This window comes from Temnothorax longispinosus, chromosome 10, assembly GCF_030848805.1.
Source record: "Temnothorax longispinosus isolate EJ_2023e chromosome 10, Tlon_JGU_v1, whole genome shotgun sequence".
NCBI lineage: Eukaryota > Metazoa > Arthropoda > Insecta > Hymenoptera > Formicidae > Temnothorax > Temnothorax longispinosus.
In genome coordinates, this window is record NC_092367.1 from 10,965,223 (window position 1) to 10,983,051 (window position 17,829).

General features: G+C 37.7%; 1 protein-coding gene across 29 annotated transcripts in view; it reads left to right on the forward strand.

Annotated features, from left to right (window-relative positions):
- Positions 1 to 17,829, forward strand: part of LOC139819980 (uncharacterized) — a 193,547-nt gene that overhangs the window by 111,198 nt on the left and 64,520 nt on the right. For all 29 annotated transcript variants that reach the window (XM_071789841.1, XM_071789822.1, XM_071789844.1 and 26 more), the window contains one exon: positions 16,986 to 17,159. In XM_071789841.1, coding sequence (XP_071645942.1) covers positions 16,986 to 17,159 — 174 coding nt within the window. The remainder of the gene's footprint in view (positions 1 to 16,985; positions 17,160 to 17,829) is intronic.

Sequence of the window (17,829 nt, forward strand, 5' to 3'; positions counted from 1 at the left end):
TCCAGGTGTATTCATACTTTGAATTCGATGTCTACGTGTCCCAGGTTGCCGATGACGACGTCTAGATAATGCGCTTCGTAGTTTTCGGTGTCTAGGTGTTTATTAATACCTTGAATTCGATGTCTACGTGTCCCAGGTTGTCGACGACGAGGTCCAGATAGTGCGCTCCGTAGTTTTCGGTGTCTAGGTGTATTAATACTTTGAATTCGATGTCACGTGTCCCAGGTTGCCGATGACGGCGTCCAGATAATGCGCTCCGTAGTTTTCGGTGTCTAAGTGTATTAATACCTTGAATTCGATGTCTACGTGTCCCAGGTTGTCGACGACGAGGTCCAGATAGTGCGCTCCGTAGTTTTCGGTGTCTAGGTGTATTAATACCTTTAATTTGATGTCTACGTGTCCCAGGTTGCCGACGACGAGGTCCAGATAGTGCGCTCCGTAGTTTTCGGTGTCCAGGTGTATTCATACTTTGAATTCGATGTCTACGTGTCCCAGGTTGCCGATGACGACGTCTAGATAATGCGCTTCGTTGTTTTCGGTGTCTAGGTGTATTAATACCTTGAATTCGATGTCTACGTGTCCCAGGTTGCCGATGACAACGTCCAGATAATGCGCTCCGTAGTTTTCGGTGTCTAGGTGTATTGATACCTTGAATTTGATGTCTATGTGTCCCAAGTTCCCGACGACGAGGTTCAGATAGTGCGCTCCGTAGTTTTCGGTGTCTATGTGGCACTATCTGGACCTCGTCGTCGGCAACCTGGGACACGTAGACATCGAATTCAAGGTATTAATACACCTAGACACCGAAAACTACGGACCGCATTATCTGGACGTCGTCATCGGCAACCTGGGACATGTAGACATCGAATTCAAAGTATTAATACACCTAAACACCGAAAACTACGGAGCGCACTATCTGGACTATTTATCACTTCATTCGCGTTGCTTGCACTTTTTGCACTCAGCGTCTTCGCTTTCTCTCTCTCCAACGGCCGAATATATATTTATCTCATTTCAAGTGCAAAAATGTTTGGGGATTTAAGCAACGCGAACAAACCTTATGTCTCGACATAATTAGCTCTGGTAACTTAGCCGGTCAACTTCGACTTTATTAATTTTCATATTTTTTTATCGTTTGTTGGTGATTGTTGGCCTAATTACAACGTTTGTTGGTTCTTAATTTTTTTTTAAATTTAAAAAGAAAAATTAGCATTAAGTTAGCCGGAAAAATTTTATTTTTAATTTCAGAAAAGCCTAATCGATGCGTAATTGTTTGCTGATGATTGTTGGTCTAATTTTAGCGTTTGTTGGTTTATTATTAGTCTTAAAAACAAAAAAAAACGAAAAATTATCTCACATATTAAAGTAATCGAAGAATGGTTTATTTGCCTACGACTTAAGCTTTATTTCTATCAATTTAAGGCTAACATCTATAAAACTGCCATATGAATACGGGCCTTAACATCGGCAGAAAATCGCGAAAAGATCAAGAAACATGGTGGTTCGTGGGAAGCACACACACACACACACACACACACACACAACGGGGGGGTGCGAGGGGGGCCTTCGCCCCCCCCCCTCCCCCGCACCCACCCCGCCGGTAGGCTGCGTGGACCTCGCTTTACAACATAAAGTACATGCTAAGTTGTAAAACGAAATTATAAAGCACATGCATGGAGGGGTGCAAGGAGACTTACATGCGTGAGCGCACGTGAACAGAAAGGCTTTTCTCCCCTGCACCCTCCCTCATGCATGTACTTTATAATTTCGTTTTACCACTTAGCATGTACTTTATGTTGTAAAGCGAGGTCCACGCAGCCTACCGGCGGGGTGGGTGCGGGGGAGGGGGGGGGGCCGAAGGCCCCCCTTGCACCCCCCCGTGTGTGTGTGTGTGTGTGTGTGTGTGTGCTTCCCACGAACCACCATGTTTCTTGATCTTTTCGCGATTTTCTGCCGATGTTAAGGCCCGTATTCATATGGCAGTTTTATAGATGTTAGCCTTAAATTGATAGAAATAAAGCTTAAGTCGTAGGCAAATAAACCATTCTTCGATTACTTTAATATGTGAGATAATTTTTCGTTTTTTTTTGTTTTTAAGACTAATAATAAACCAACAAACGCTAAAATTAGACCAACAATCATCAGCAAACAATTACGCATCGATTAGGCTTTTCTGAAATTAAAAATAAAATTTTTCCGGCTAACTTTATAGTACAGTCATTTGGTCGCAAAAGAAGCGGTTACCTGGAAAGTTTTCCGGGAGTTTTGAAAATTGGTAGATTTATATATTTCGATGTGCTCTTTCCGAATTTCAATTTTGCCACCTCGTATCTTTGCCGCTCGCGCCGCCATATTGGAAAAATGGCGCCTAAAAGCAGTTTTTTGACAATATCTCCTTCCCGACTCATTCCACGATAAAAACGTTTATATACAAAATAAAACTAGAGAAAATTTCCTACAATTTATGTAATAACCATTTTTTTCGTAAAATTAATAGTTTTGGCGTACGAGCGCCGCAAAATGTAGTTCAACACGCGTTTTGGCCTAAAAACTCATTTCCACACCACCTTGAGGTAGAGTAAGCGGCGCGTTTTTTTTACCGTGGTATCCCCAGTAGGCCTAGTCCACATGTAATTTACTATTTTAAAATTTAGCGCATTCTTCTTCGCTTCGCTGTTCTTGATGGACCAGGTGCGAGTTCGTCATTAGTACTGATCGAAATTTCTTCCACATCATCCGCGATGGGATTATCAGTTTCATCGCAATTCTCTTCGTTCTCGATTTCGTCATACGTTTGCTCGAAAATAGTCTCCGTTTCTTCCTCTTCGTCGCTATCTTGTGATGGAACTTGCGAGTTATCACAGGTACCACTACAATTCGTGCATATAACGGAGCACTTTAACCCAGCCTTTCTGCATCCACAGGCTTTCTGACATCTTTTTTTGCATTTGCAAGAAATAAGTTTTAACAAGCTTTCCGGAGCTGGGGGCTCGAGTGTGGTGATAGGAATTAGCCCGTTCTTGTTTTTTTTCCATCCCCATTGCTCTGCATTTTGTTCATTCCCATACCACTGCTGAACCTGGTGATAGGTTCGGAACGAATGTTGTCGTGCTGCTGCTTCTGTTGGTGGTAGCGACGCAATATTAAATTTACTTTTATATGCTGATGTTTTGAAGCATGCATATCTATAGTTGTTTAAAGACATATTTTTCTTACGTTTCAAATTACTGTAACTGTATAATTCAAGAAGGAAGCGTTCTCCAGCTTTAGCAATGACCTCTGGATCAGCATTTGGATTTTTGAACACCTGGATTACCTCGTTTAAATCTGGATTTTTTCGGAGTACTTTAATAAATTTCATTTTTCCTTGATTAAATAATGCTGATGTTGTATCACAGCCACTGAAAGCATGCAAGAATAAAATATGATCTGCGGCTGTTTTATCTATGATACTTTTTATTGAGTATATTTGTTGCGAAATTTTTCCTTTTCCTGGTTTAAGAATATATATGTTTGAACGCGTAGATAGAGCCGTCAAAAGAATAAGAAGATCTACATCTTCGCCGACAATTATTACGAAATCAAATGCCGATGAAACGCTTATTGCGGTATTGATTATTAGCGTGTCCGCATCTTCCGTGGCTTGTTTGACCATGAAGTTCTCAGCTTCAAATTTTGTCTTCAACATTCCAATGAGACGGTTCTTGTTTGCATCATTGCCCAGGAATTTACTTTGTGACACAGTTGGGACCATTGTCTCGTCAAAAAGTATGTCTACTGAAGCAGTTTTTCGTGATCGTCGGGATCGCTCCGCATATTTGGTACTACGGTTTGCTACATCTTCCGGATATCCGTCAAATACGATAATGGCATTGGATGTATAGTTCGATCGAACGTAGGTAACATATTTATTGCAAATGGATGAAAACGATTCACCGCGATGCCAAATGACTCGGTGTAATAAGTGTCCTCCGTCGATGATATACATCGTATTTTCAAAATTTATATTTCCAGAATGTTGCTTAAATGCCTTATACATAGAAGATTTAGTACATTTGCGCATGCCTTCGTCATTGAAAAGGGATAATGGAAATGGAGCAAGTTCGTACGTAAGGAAATTTTCAAGTTCCTTTTCAGATTCTTTTGCAATGCACATTCTTTGGAAAATTAATAAAGGATTAATCGGAACAATGTCGTCTTCTATACGGATGCCTGCATTCATAACACCAAGTGATTTTATTCGGTCATTCCGTTTGAATTTTACAGTATAGAAATCGCTACCAATGATTTTAGAAATGCCAGCACTACCAACTTCTTGAGACATGTGACAGTTTATCTTTTCATCTCCAATAACTCCAGTGCTTATTGACATGATTTCCTTTAATTCTGGAAAAGGTGGATGGTTGCACAACCAATCCATCAGTTTTTTTACGTCGTCATTGTCACGATTAACCCGCGAACTTCTCATTTCGACATGCTGCTCGGAACTGGAAAAAGCTACATTGCAAAACTTTTCAACTTCGTCGCAAATATTGTGCAAGAATACCATACCTAAAGTCCATTTGGAAAGTACGCTTTCCTTGACTCCTCGGCCATGAGTAAGGCCGCCAAGACATTTCATCGTCCTCATCAACGATTGTTCAATTGTCATATCTGACCACGTACCACACCAAAATTTGTCGGAACGTCTAATTGTGAAGTATCCTTTAGCTGTGAAAAGTTCGTATTCTTCAGCTGTCATTCTTTCCTTCAAATCAAACATATCTTGCAAATATAAATGACAAGATTTTGCATATAAGAAGTGGCCACTGGCATGAAAATAAGGCATCATTTTCTGGACAGTGTCAAGATGTAAATTCCAATTGCCCATTCTTTCTGCCTCGATGAATTGTTTTACAAGTGTAACCATCCGGAAATATTGCACCCATAATTTCGCTGTAGCGCCACGTTGTTCAAATTTAATCAGTTCATTCTCAAATTTCTGAGCAAGTTCTTTGCAGCATTCTTCCTGGTCCGCCACGAGTACTGACCTATCGAAATTGTATAAAATTCTTTCTAATTCTGCACTGAGATCGGGTGTTAAATCTATTGATTGTAGGACAATTTTAGCAATTGAAAGATGAGTCAGCATATGCGCTCTTACCGCACGTGAATACGCGTGCCCTGCCATAATTTTTTCAATTGAATTCAATGCGTAAATAGTGTTAAAGAGCTCTTTTAATCCGCTTCCAGTCATTATGTATCCGATAGATCCCATGAACGACATTAACAAATGGAATCCACCGAGTCTTACGACAACATTACTCAATTTGGAGTCCCCATCATATGAGGAAATGATTTCCCGCGCTTTGAAATACAGAGGCTGGTCAAATGTAACGAAACAAGTATGCTGGTGTAATGACTCACATTTTTCAGAAGCAGATAAGAGAGCAGTCAAAATTGTGTCGTAATCACTCGGTGGAGCATTAATGAAGGGCAAACATCCTACAAATGATTTTGCGAAGGGGAGTTCCTCTGTCGCTTGTTCCATGAATCCACTCCATCCAGGTATGTTAGGCAGGTCAACCCATTTTCCATATAGCCACAATAAGTCCGAAACGGACGGCATAATCACTTCCGAAACCGCACGAATGCTACCGAGGTTTTGAATCTTTATTGTTTTCAAGCCCGTATCGTTTCTCTTCGTAAATGTTTTTAATGCAATGGTACCAAAACTACCTACAACTTTTGCAGACGGCATTTGCTTTAATCGTTGAATACTTTGATCGGGAGCGATAGCATTTCTAGGTGTTATACAATGGATACCGCCCATGGCATGAAAAGTGTTGTGACCATCTAATGTCTGCGTGTTGAAATCAGCGTTGTCGAAAACAAATTGCGAAAATGACTTATCATCGATATCCAACGGTGAGCGCATTATAGCTGAAATTTCAAACAGCATTGCTTCGGTGTACGAAGAGCAAAATCCGAGAGATGATAATGTATCTATTAATCGCCGAGATCCATACTTTTGAAACAAAAATGCTGCTACTCCGACCTGTAATGATGATATGAAAGATTTCGGCCTTGCTGCGGCAATTATAGAATGTGCGAGAGCAATGCTTTTTTTCTTCCATTTCTCAAGAGATGCACGTTTATTTTTTAAAATCACATCATCCAGGAAAATGTGTAAAGTTTCAGGTATATCTGACTCAACATCTTGAAAAAAATTATCTGATGGAGGATAATGTTTTGTCTCGTAGACCCTAGAGCGAATATCTTCTATAACGATTGCTGCTGCTGTCTTTACAATACGTCGACGTTCTTCTGTCTTGTTATCACTTTTTTGGTTGTACCAGGCTTCCGTCAATAACTTAAACCCTGTATTTCGAAAACAAACCACAGGAGCCTTATTGGCAGTGACGACAATTAAAATATCATCACCGTATTTTTTGAGGAGTTGTGCTTTCACCGTTTTTATGTGTGGACGGTAATCACCTTCAATTTTGGTCATCAGTTCGTCCAGAGAAAACTGACATTCTTCGGAATTCTGCTCGAGATAAGAATAAATGTACTGCATTGCAGTATCGATCTCGTTTGCATACGGACCTCTTTTTTTTACTTCTTCAGTCGGTGGGGCTTGGTACAATTTTTTCATGCACAAATTGTGATATTGTGCATCGGCTGCGACCAAATCATTAACATGCTCGAGACGCTCAACAATCGCTCGACCCCAATCATCATTACGAGCTCGAGCAAGTTCTGAAATACTGTTTCTCATCGATAATTTACGTACGCTATACACAACATTACGATCGCACAAGCGCGTCTGTTTTTGTTTCGCTATAAACTCTGCTGTTATCTCAGCAGCGCACAAAAAACAATGATTTCTGAATGAGAATGTTGGGCGCGTAGATCGCAGTTGTGGTTGAGAACTCGTGGCATCGCTTCCTCTACGCAAAGATGCAGCGATTAACTTTTCATTATTGTATCGTTTTCGACATGCATCGTGAACCACTATCGACCTCAGTCCCACCAAAAGTTTATCCTTCTTATCCTTTCTTTTAATACTTGACTTACGAAAAGTCTCCAATCCTTTTTCCTTCACTTCAATCACTTCATTTTCTTGCAATGGATTAGCACAAATAAAACAGTTTACTTTATTAGAAGCCATGGCTCTATAAATGCAAACGACACTGTGAAACGATAGACTAATGACGATGAACTCGCAACATCTGGGCTGCGTTCCACTTATCGCTCACAATGCTCGCGAGCATCATTTCGTTCTTGTTTAACATTTGACAAACAATATCCATCAAGAACAGCGAAGCGAAGAAGAATGCGCTAAATTTTAGAATAGTGAATTGCATGTGGACTAAGCTTATTGGGGATACCACGGTAAAAAAAACGCGCCGCTTACTCTACCTCAAGGTGGTGTGGAAATGAGTTTTTAGGCCAAAACGCGTGTTGAACTACATTTTGCGGCGCTCGTACGCCAAAACTATTAATTTTACGAAAAAAATGGTTATTACATAAATTGTAGGAAATTTTCTCTAGTTTTATTTTGTATATAAACGTTTTTATCGTGGAATGAGTCGGGAAGGAGATATTGTCAAAAAACTGCTTTTAGGCGCCATTTTTCCAATATGGCGGCGCGAGCGGCAAAGATACGAGGTGGCAAAGTTGAAATTCGGAAAGAGCACATCGAAATATATAAATCTACCAATTTTCAAAACTCCCGGAAAACTTTCCAGGCAAAACTACCAAATGACTGTACTATGCTAATTTTTCTTTTTAAATTTAAAAAAAAATTAAGAACCAACAAACGTTGTAATTAGGCCAACAATCACCAACAAACAACCAACAAACGATAAAAAAATATGAAAATTAATAAAGTCGAAGTTGACCGGCTAAGTTACCAGAGCTAATTATGTCGAGACATAAGGTTTGTTCGCGTTGCTTAAATCCCCAAACATTTTTGCACTTGAAATGAGATAAATATATATTCGGCCGTTGGAGAGAGAGAAAGCGAAGACGCTGAGTGCAAAAAGTGCAAGCAACGCGAATGAAGTGATAAATAGTCCAGATAGTGCGCTCCGTAGTTTTCGGTGTTTAGGTGTATTAATACTTTGAATTCGATGTCTACATGTCCCAGGTTGCCGATGACGACGTCCAGATAATGCGGTCCGTAGTTTTCGGTGTCTAGGTGTATTAATACCTTGAATTCGATGTCTACGTGTCCCAGGTTGCCGACGACGAGGTCCAGATAGTGCCACATAGACACCGAAAACTACGGAGCGCACTATCTGAACCTCGTCGTCGGGAACTTGGGACACACATAGACATCAAATTCAAGGTATCAATACACCTAGACACCGAAAACTACGGAGCGCATTATCTGGACGTTGTCATCGGCAACCTGGGACACGTAGACATCGAATTCAAGGTATTAATACACCTAGACACCGAAAACAACGAAGCGCATTATCTAGACGTCGTCATCGGCAACCTGGGACACGTAGACATCGAATTCAAAGTATGAATACACCTGGACACCGAAAACTACGGAGCGCACTATCTGGACCTCGTCGTCGGCAACCTGGGACACGTAGACATCAAATTAAAGGTATTAATACACCTAGACACCGAAAACTACGGAGCGCACTATCTGGACCTCGTCGTCGACAACCTGGGACACGTAGACATCGAATTCAAGGTATTAATACACTTAGACACCGAAAACTACGGAGCGCATTATCTGGACGCCGTCATCGGCAACCTGGGACACGTGACATCGAATTCAAAGTATTAATACACCTAGACACCGAAAACTACGGAGCGCACTATCTGGACCTCGTCGTCGACAACCTGGGACACGTAGACATCGAATTCAAGGTATTAATACACCTAGACACCGAAAACTACGAAGCGCATTATCTAGACGTCGTCATCGGCAACCTGGGACACGTAGACATCGAATTCAAAGTATGAATACACCTGGACACCGAAAACTACGGAGCGCATTATCTGGACGCCGTCATCGGCAACCTGGGACACGTGACATCGAATTCAAGGTATTAATACACCTAGACACCGAAAACTACGGAGCGCACTATCTGGACCTCGTCGTCGACAACCTGGGACACGTAGACATCGAATTCAAGGTATTAATACACTTAGACACCGAAAACTACGGAGCGCATTATCTGGACGTCGTAATCGGCGACCTGGGACACGTAGACATCGAATTCAAGCTGTGAGAACTGTCGACGCTACTTACACAATGCTGCCAATATTGTGGGATGAAAATCACCAGCTCCGGAATTAAAATTATGTCGCGACATCATAAAAATTGAGACATCATAAAAATTCAGACATCATAAAAATTGAGACATCATAAAAATTGAGACATCATAAAAATTCAGACATCATAAAAATTGAGACATCATAAAAATTCAGACATCATAAAAATTGAGACATCATAAAAATTGAGACATCATAAAAATTGAGACATCATAAAAATTCAGACATCATAAAAATTCAGACATCATAAAAATTCGGACATCATAAAAATTGAGACATCATAAAAATTGAATGAATTAAAATTTTGTCGAGACATCATAAAAATTGTATGAATTAAAATTATGTCGACATCATAAAAATTATATGAATTAAAATGATGTCGACATCATAAAAATTGAATGAATTAAAATTATGTCGAGACATCATAAAAATTGAATGAATTAAAATTATGTCGAGATGTCATAAAAATTGAAACATCATAAAAATTGAATGAATTAAAATTATGTCGAGACATCATAAAAATTGAATGAATTAAAATTATGTCGACACATCATAAAAATTCGGAATTATTTTTACGTATCGACATAATTTTAATTCATACAATTCTTATGATGTCGACATAATTTTAATTCATACAATTTTTATGATGTCTCGACATAATTTTAATTCATTCAATTTTTATTATATCTCGACATAATTTTAATTCATCAAATTAAAATTATGTCAAACATAATAAAAATTGGATGTATTAAAATTATGTCGGGACGTGATAAAAATTTGAAATTAAATTATATTTTATATATATCCAGACATAATTTTAATTCGTGAAATTAAAATTATGTCAGGACATAAAAATAATTCCGAATTTTTATTATGTCCTGACATAATTTTAATTTATCCAATTTTTATTATGTTTGACATAAATTTAATTCATTAGTACGAATAGCTATTTTTCTCAAGACATTATTTTTTGAAACTTTTATATTATGTAGAATATTATTTATGCTATTAAAAAGTAAAACGGCGTTCCATACGTCAAGTTGTGCCGAATGTAGAAGGTTCGCCAGTACTTTCTACAGTACTTGCCACATTTTTAAAACTGGGGAATTAGGTGTGAAACGAAAAAGAAAATGCGATTAAAATATGAGAATAAAACAGGATAGCATGAAGTAAAAATTCATACAGTTCACGTGCCCTTCACATATAATTTGTGTGCAAATGCAGATAAAAAGTGAACAGAAAATGTTAAAAAAAATAGAGGAAGATAAATAACAACAAAACCATAATCGGCAATATTAATAATTCTTAAACCAGAGGGTGTATTTAATATAGGAAAATGCTGAGATGTCTCACGCAGGAAAAAGAAAATCATGCAAAAAGGAAAATTGTGCTTTGCCACAGCAATGCTCACTAAGGATATTATAGCAGCGATAACTTCTCCCATGACTGAAAAAACTTTTTTTCGAAGAACTGCAGTATCGAAAGCATGCACATTAGTTTAGGAAGATAAATATCAAGCCGAGTGGTGGCAATAACAATAACCAATGAAGATTAACTGCATGGAACAGTGGCGTTGGCGAACCCTACAATGATGAACCATCGAGAATCGCAATAGCGGACTGGAAATAAATGCTGAAACAAAAATCTGTTATTTACTTGACACAGCAAATTGGTTGTTCCTATAAAATAAGTATCTTATTAAATATAATACTCAATGATCATTCGTTCCTTTTCTCAGCGATGCTCGAATAACCTAAAAATATTGATAATAATTAGTGTCAACTATGGAATCAATAATTTTATGACTACGTTTTTTACAATTTTTTATGTATGGAAATACTGAGCTATTAACGGTGTCACGACTAAATATCCCGGACATAATATCCCGCGACAAAATATCCCGGTTTTATTATCCCTGCGATAAAACATCCCGCGACAATATATCCCATGACAAAATATCCCCTGGCAAAATATCCCATGGCAAAATATCCCCTGGCAAAATATCTCCTAACAAAATATCCCAAGGATGCAGAAATAACGGTTACATACATAGATACACATTAATCATTAAAGTACAAATATAAATACACAAATAACGCAACAAAGTAACACATGATTTGTTCTCATGAACTGATGTGCGTGGATTGTATTGTGCGCGCCGTACCTGAGGTAGAGCGCCGAACGCCTCGATATCCCTATCCCGACATTCGGTTATAAACAATAATAACGAACGTGTACTGGTGAATATATGTCTGGATGTTACTTGCGATACGGTTGTCAGTCAGTTACATCTGTTAGGATTGTGCGGTCAGGTGTGCGATGTCTTTAAAATTTGTAAGTAGTCAGAAGGGGAAGCGACAATTAGTGCTTCATGGTTTTATTTATGGTATGCATCGTGAAAATACTGATGCTTGGGATGCGTGGAAAGTTCACGCATGTACTTTGAACGCACACTATGTGTCTAGTTAAATAATAGAGGAGCCCCCCGCAGGGGGGCAGAACCTACTGCTTCCACGCATACACTTTCCACGCGAAACGAGGTGCCACATGGGTTTACAACTTTCCACGTGTGGAAAGCCCACGCATGTACTTTGAAGGCACACTATGTGTCTAGTTTAATAATAGTGAAGCCCTCCGCAGGGGGCGGAACCCACTGCCTCCACGCATACACTTTTCACGCGTGGAAAGTTTTAAACCCATGTGGCACCTCGTTTCGCGTGAATTGGGATATTTTGTCATGAAATATTTTGCCATGGGATATTTTGTTATGGGATATTTTGCCAGGGGATATTTTGTCATGGGATATATTGTCGCGGGATGTTTTGTCGCAGGGATAATAAAACCGGGATATTTTGTCGCGGGATATTATGTACGAGATATTTAGTCGTATAACCGCTATTAACTATTTTTCGTTAACTGTTACTTCGTAAATTTTCATCTTTTACAAGAAGTTGGAAATACATATATATTGGAGATATATAGACAATCAACACTATATATATGATCTTACCCTTCAGCTGCTTCAGTTAAATTCTTTTCCAATCGTAATGCGTCACGACAGCTCTCTTTGGCGATTTCTTCGATCTTTGTTCCAACAAATCGTTCATACCTCTTAGTCAACGTGTTATGCACACTTGGAATATTTAATTCTGATAGAATGGTATTTAGATGAGTCACACCAATTCCACAATCGAGTATAGCTAGACAAAAGTATTATATAAGTTGAAGACCTAATAATGCACCGACCGCCTCTCCATAGATTGTAGGTAATGTACTTTTACCAACAGCACTTTTTACATTTACAACATATTGTCTGGAGCATGTATTGGTTCGGTAATGCCATTTCGAAGTGTGCACGGTATGTAGCAGTAAGCACACGTGGCATTTGATTGTAAAGATACTCGCAAGACCAATTTTATCGAAATGACAGTGTCACGTTGCAGTCTCGGCACCACATTTCTTCGGCCAATTTTGCCACATCAACGATACGACGGCTTTTGGGGATACAATTTGAGAGATCTTCGTTTTGCACTTTTCGTCGCTTACATGCTATACTCAAATTTTTTTTCCACTTTATTTTTCGTTTCGTAAAAAACTGACCGTTTTTATCGCGGACACGAATAGCGCGTCATATTTTTGCGCGTAACACGTAGTATACAACACGTCAACATGTGGTTAGCAGTCTTACCAATCTCAAAATATTGCAACGTTGCCACGTTTTGGTCGTAATTTCGATGCGATAAAAATTATAGTTATTTATACAATTAATGACCCAAAACTTACAGAAAATTATTTCTTATCATTATTATGATAGTTGAGAAACTTAGGACTATATTGCATCCAATTTTTTAGATTTTGACGTAGAACTACGTCTTTTTCCGCGGTAGGAGGGGTATCTACGGATGCAACGATGCAACGCGACGATGCAACGAAAACATGTCACACTTTGAACGTTTATATCTTCGAAACTAATAATCGTAGAATAATAAATGACATCTTATTTTAAAGCTTAAGAAGTCTCATTTATGATAAAACAAGACTGAACTTTTTATTTGTTACCGTTTCGATATAGTAGCGTTAGAAAGCATAGCTAAATTTCTTGTAGATGCAACGAAAACATGTCACACTTTGAACGTTTAGATCTTCGAAACTAATAATCGTAAAGTAATAATTGACATCTCATTTTAAAGCTTCAGAAGTCCCATTTATGATCAAACAAGAATGAACTCTCTATTTGTTACCGTTTCGATATAGTAGCGTTAGAAAATTTAGCTAAATTTCTTGTAGATGCAACGAAAACATGTCACACTTCGAAACTAATAATATAGAATTATATAGTGTTCGGGAAGCCAAACCTTCGTCTCGCGCGCCTGGCGAATGCGCACCCGGCCACCACGCGCTTATCAGGTGCCGCGATCGGCCGCGGCGCGTCGCCGGCTCGCACGCACTTACTCATACTTAAAGTACGGTCATGCGGCAATTTAAGGCGAGCCGCACAAGGACCGTTATTCGAATCCTTCCGCTATACTCCACGAATTCGTGTCGAGGAAGCGTTGAGTGAGTCGAGATATTAATATAACACAAGCGTCGAGTGAGATATCCTCTCTTCTGCTTAATCGCAATCAAGCGTCAAGCGACATCTCCTCCGCTTTATTGCAACCATCACGGATCACGGTGGAGACCGCTGCTCTCTCCAAACCGGAAGCCCCTTCCGGGCCCGGCCGTGTAGAAGTGGAGGCACCGAGCGGCTCCACCCCAGCAGCCACCAAGAGAAGGAGGTGTAGGACAAGGCTGAGGAGCCGACGCAGGAGGAAGCCCCTCCTCAACCAGCCAGCGCCGCAGGAGTGGCGCGAGAAGAGGCCCGAGCCCCTCAAGCGACCAGTGCATGGCCCGCCAGCAACGCAGGAGCGTAGCAAGAAGAGGCCGGAGCCCTCCACGGGCCACACGCTGCATCCGTGGAAGCTCATACCGCTAGAACTCCCGGAGGTGCGTCTCACCAGGCCCGCCGGATTATTGCTGGCCAAACGAGATTGTCGCATTTCTCGATCACCGGCCCTCCAGTTAATCCGAGTAAAGCAAACCCGGACTACAGCTTGTCAGACAGTGTGCAAACGGGCCTTCCTGGCCCCTGAGTCGCCAGTTGATCCACCGGACCAGCCAACGGACCAGCTCCCCGTTATCACCCCGGGTTCAAAACTTGACTTGAACAACAATGAGGCATCCACCAAGCCCCATAAAAATAAAGCAACACAAACTGACTTTCTAAAAAATACCTTCAGTATTTATATTTTTTTATTAGGCGCCTTCAAGGCGCCGCCTAAGATAATACAACCACAATGTACATAGCGTAAATTAAAGAATTTATTATTTTGCTTATTGTGTTGTTACCAAATCCTGTCTCGATAACTTAACGCCACCGCCCTGATCCCTATTGCGACTCCACTGTATCGAACATATAGAAAGTAGGGGTAAAATTTACCGGGGATTGCCATGATGTATATAATTTTTCATTTCCGATTTTTTGAAAACCGGTACCGAAATTTGTCTAATTTTTGAGAAATAATATGTAATATTATTAATGTAATATAATTTTTCGGGAAATATTTCTCGAAATATTACCAAAAGTATATGAAATAGGGGTAGAATTTTCTGGGAAGTGCCATGATGTGTATAATTTTTTGTTACCGATTTTCTGGAAACCGATTTTTTTAATTTTTTGGGAAATAATTTTATTTTGTAGGAAAATATTTATCGATTTAATATAAGATACCGATACCGATTTTTTTAAAACCGGTTGCGTAGTTTTCGATGCCAATGTGTTTCTTATGTTCTAAAACGTCAAAATATCGCATTAAAAAAAAAATGCAAAATTGCTAATAATAAAGAGGTTACCGATTTCTGTTTTTTTTTTTTGGTATATTTTTAAAAATAATAATCGTAGAGTAATAAATAAGTTGTCATTTGATAGTTTATATAGTCTTATTTTCTCTCTAAAGTCTATAAAGTCTCCAAAAGGGGTTACCGATTTTTTTCTTGCAACGTTTTCCGCGAACTACTCATTTGTTAATAAGCCGAATTTTAAAGAATTATATATAAAACAGGGGTAGAATTTTCCGGGAATGGCGGTGGTGGGGTTAGTTTTTCGATACCGATTTTTTTTAAACCGGTTGTGTAGTTTTTGATGCTCCTATTTTATATATAATTTTATAGGTTAATCAGTTTTTGAGTTATAGAAATTTTGGTAAGTTTGGCTGTTTTTTTAAACAGAAATCGGTAACCCCTTTATTATTAGCAATTTTCCACTTTTTTTTTATTCCGATATTTCGACGTTTTAGAACATAAGAAACACATTGGCATCAAAAACTAAAAAAATAAACGGACACAGTAACAACTGTGCCGCAAACACGTAAAACTACGTCAACTGTCACTATTTCATGTTAAAGTATTCAGCAAAGGAAAGTAGACGTAGGGCTACGTTAACTGTCTTTCGTTTTTAATTAATTACCTCTATCTGGGATTAGTTACATGGTGTTATTATACATTTTTGGAAACTAGAAGTTGCACGGAACAAGGTGATACCAATTATACTTTTTTTTTTTTTTTTTTTTTTTTTAGACTATTTTGACTTACTGCAACGCTGTAGCTACCTTAAGAGGATCCTGCAGCCGTATGATTTACCGACATTATCGTTTTTAGATCTTTTAATTGGGTTTATAGAATTGCAAAAATCTTTTACAAAATTAAAATCCGCACAAAAATCTAAGGTAACAATTAACGCGATTTTATATCAAAAACACCAAAAAATTAAAATATTACTTATTTAGACACATACAACTGTCACCTGACGACAATATTTGCTTAAAAAAAAATTCTGCAGTCTATACATACATAATGTTTATCATCCTTCCTTGGGAAAACATGTAGGAATAATATCGTGCAAGTAGAAGTAAGATTCAATGCGTACAAAAAAAGATCCATCGAAAGTTTATTTTAGTAATGCAAATACGGATGAAGAATGACAAGAAGAGCAGCAACAGTAGTTGCCGGATCTTGCGAGAGATAGCGAGCAATCGAACAAGGACAGATGTCATTTCGTTAGACAGACAGATATAGGGAAAACAAAATTAAGAAGGTTGACATTATCGACATCGAGGAAGTTCGCTTGTCACTGCAGGATCCCCTTTTAAGATTGAGAATCATAGGAAAACTTTATAATTTAATGTTTTCTTACGATTATACTTAAGATTTATTGAAATTATTTTAAAGCTACTTTTCCATTCTTTTAAACCTGAATGCTATTTTAAATTCAGTTTTTAAAATCTTTAGTTTTCGAAGATTATTTCAAAGTCAATTTTAAAATATTTTAAAATTTCTTCACACTTTATATTACCTAAAAATTTCTTAAGTAAATTTTTATATTTTAAAGATTACTTTTTTTTTTAAAAACCTTAATTTTATTTAAAGTAAATTTTTCCAAGGTTAGCAAATTTATAGCAAAATTACAAGATATTGATTAATTATAATATTAATTAATATTACTTACAATTATTTTTATATTTATACACAAAGTTCTTTATCGTTTATAAATAAATATTTTAGTTATTAATTAATATTTAGCTTAATAATTAATTTAGCTTAATAATTATACATTTTTTGATGCGCAAACATTGAGCTATTACTTTTTTGATCATTTTATTTTATAGGTTCTCTTTCACGAGATGCTTTTAATACTCTCGGTGAGTCGTTGATGCGATTGGATCTCAGCGATAATGAATTGTCTCACATGGAAGATAGTGCTTTTTCCGACGTTCAACACTTGCTGTTTTTGAATATATCTCATAATTCCCTTAGCCGCTTCAACAGTGACGTCTTCAAAGGCAAGATTATTTTATTTTTATTCCATGGTTTTAAATTATTTGCAAATTTTTTTCCTATATACTAAACATTTCTTATTAAAAAGTTAATATTTATTTTGCTAACATTCTCTTGAATCTTCATTATTTTATAATTTGAATAAACTTTAGCAAAAATTAAAATATCAAAGGTGCCTAAATAGGAGATTGTTATAAGTGTAGTTTTAAATGAACACTTAATATTGTTATAAGTCTTTTATTAAAGTATCCGTAGTCTATACTATTACAATGCGACTCTCGTAGGACCACACGACAGGACTATTCGAGTGTTCCTAAAACTCTCCCTCTGCGCCACCTGGGGGCTTCCGCTGTCCCTACACCAATCTAAGACTATGCACAACTATGACATCTCCCCTTTTTTACTTTTTTTATTTTTATTTTTATTTTTATTTTTATTTTTATTTTTATTTTTATTTTTATTTTTATTTCTATTTCTATTTCTATTTCTATTTCTATTTCTATTTCTATTTCTATTTCTATTTCTATTTCTATTTCTATTTCTATTTCTATTTCTATTTCTATTTCTATTTCTATTTCTATTTCTATTTCTATTTCTATTTCTATTTCTATTTCTATTTCTATTTCTATTTCTATTTCTATTTCTATTTCTATTTCTATTTCTATTTCTATTTCT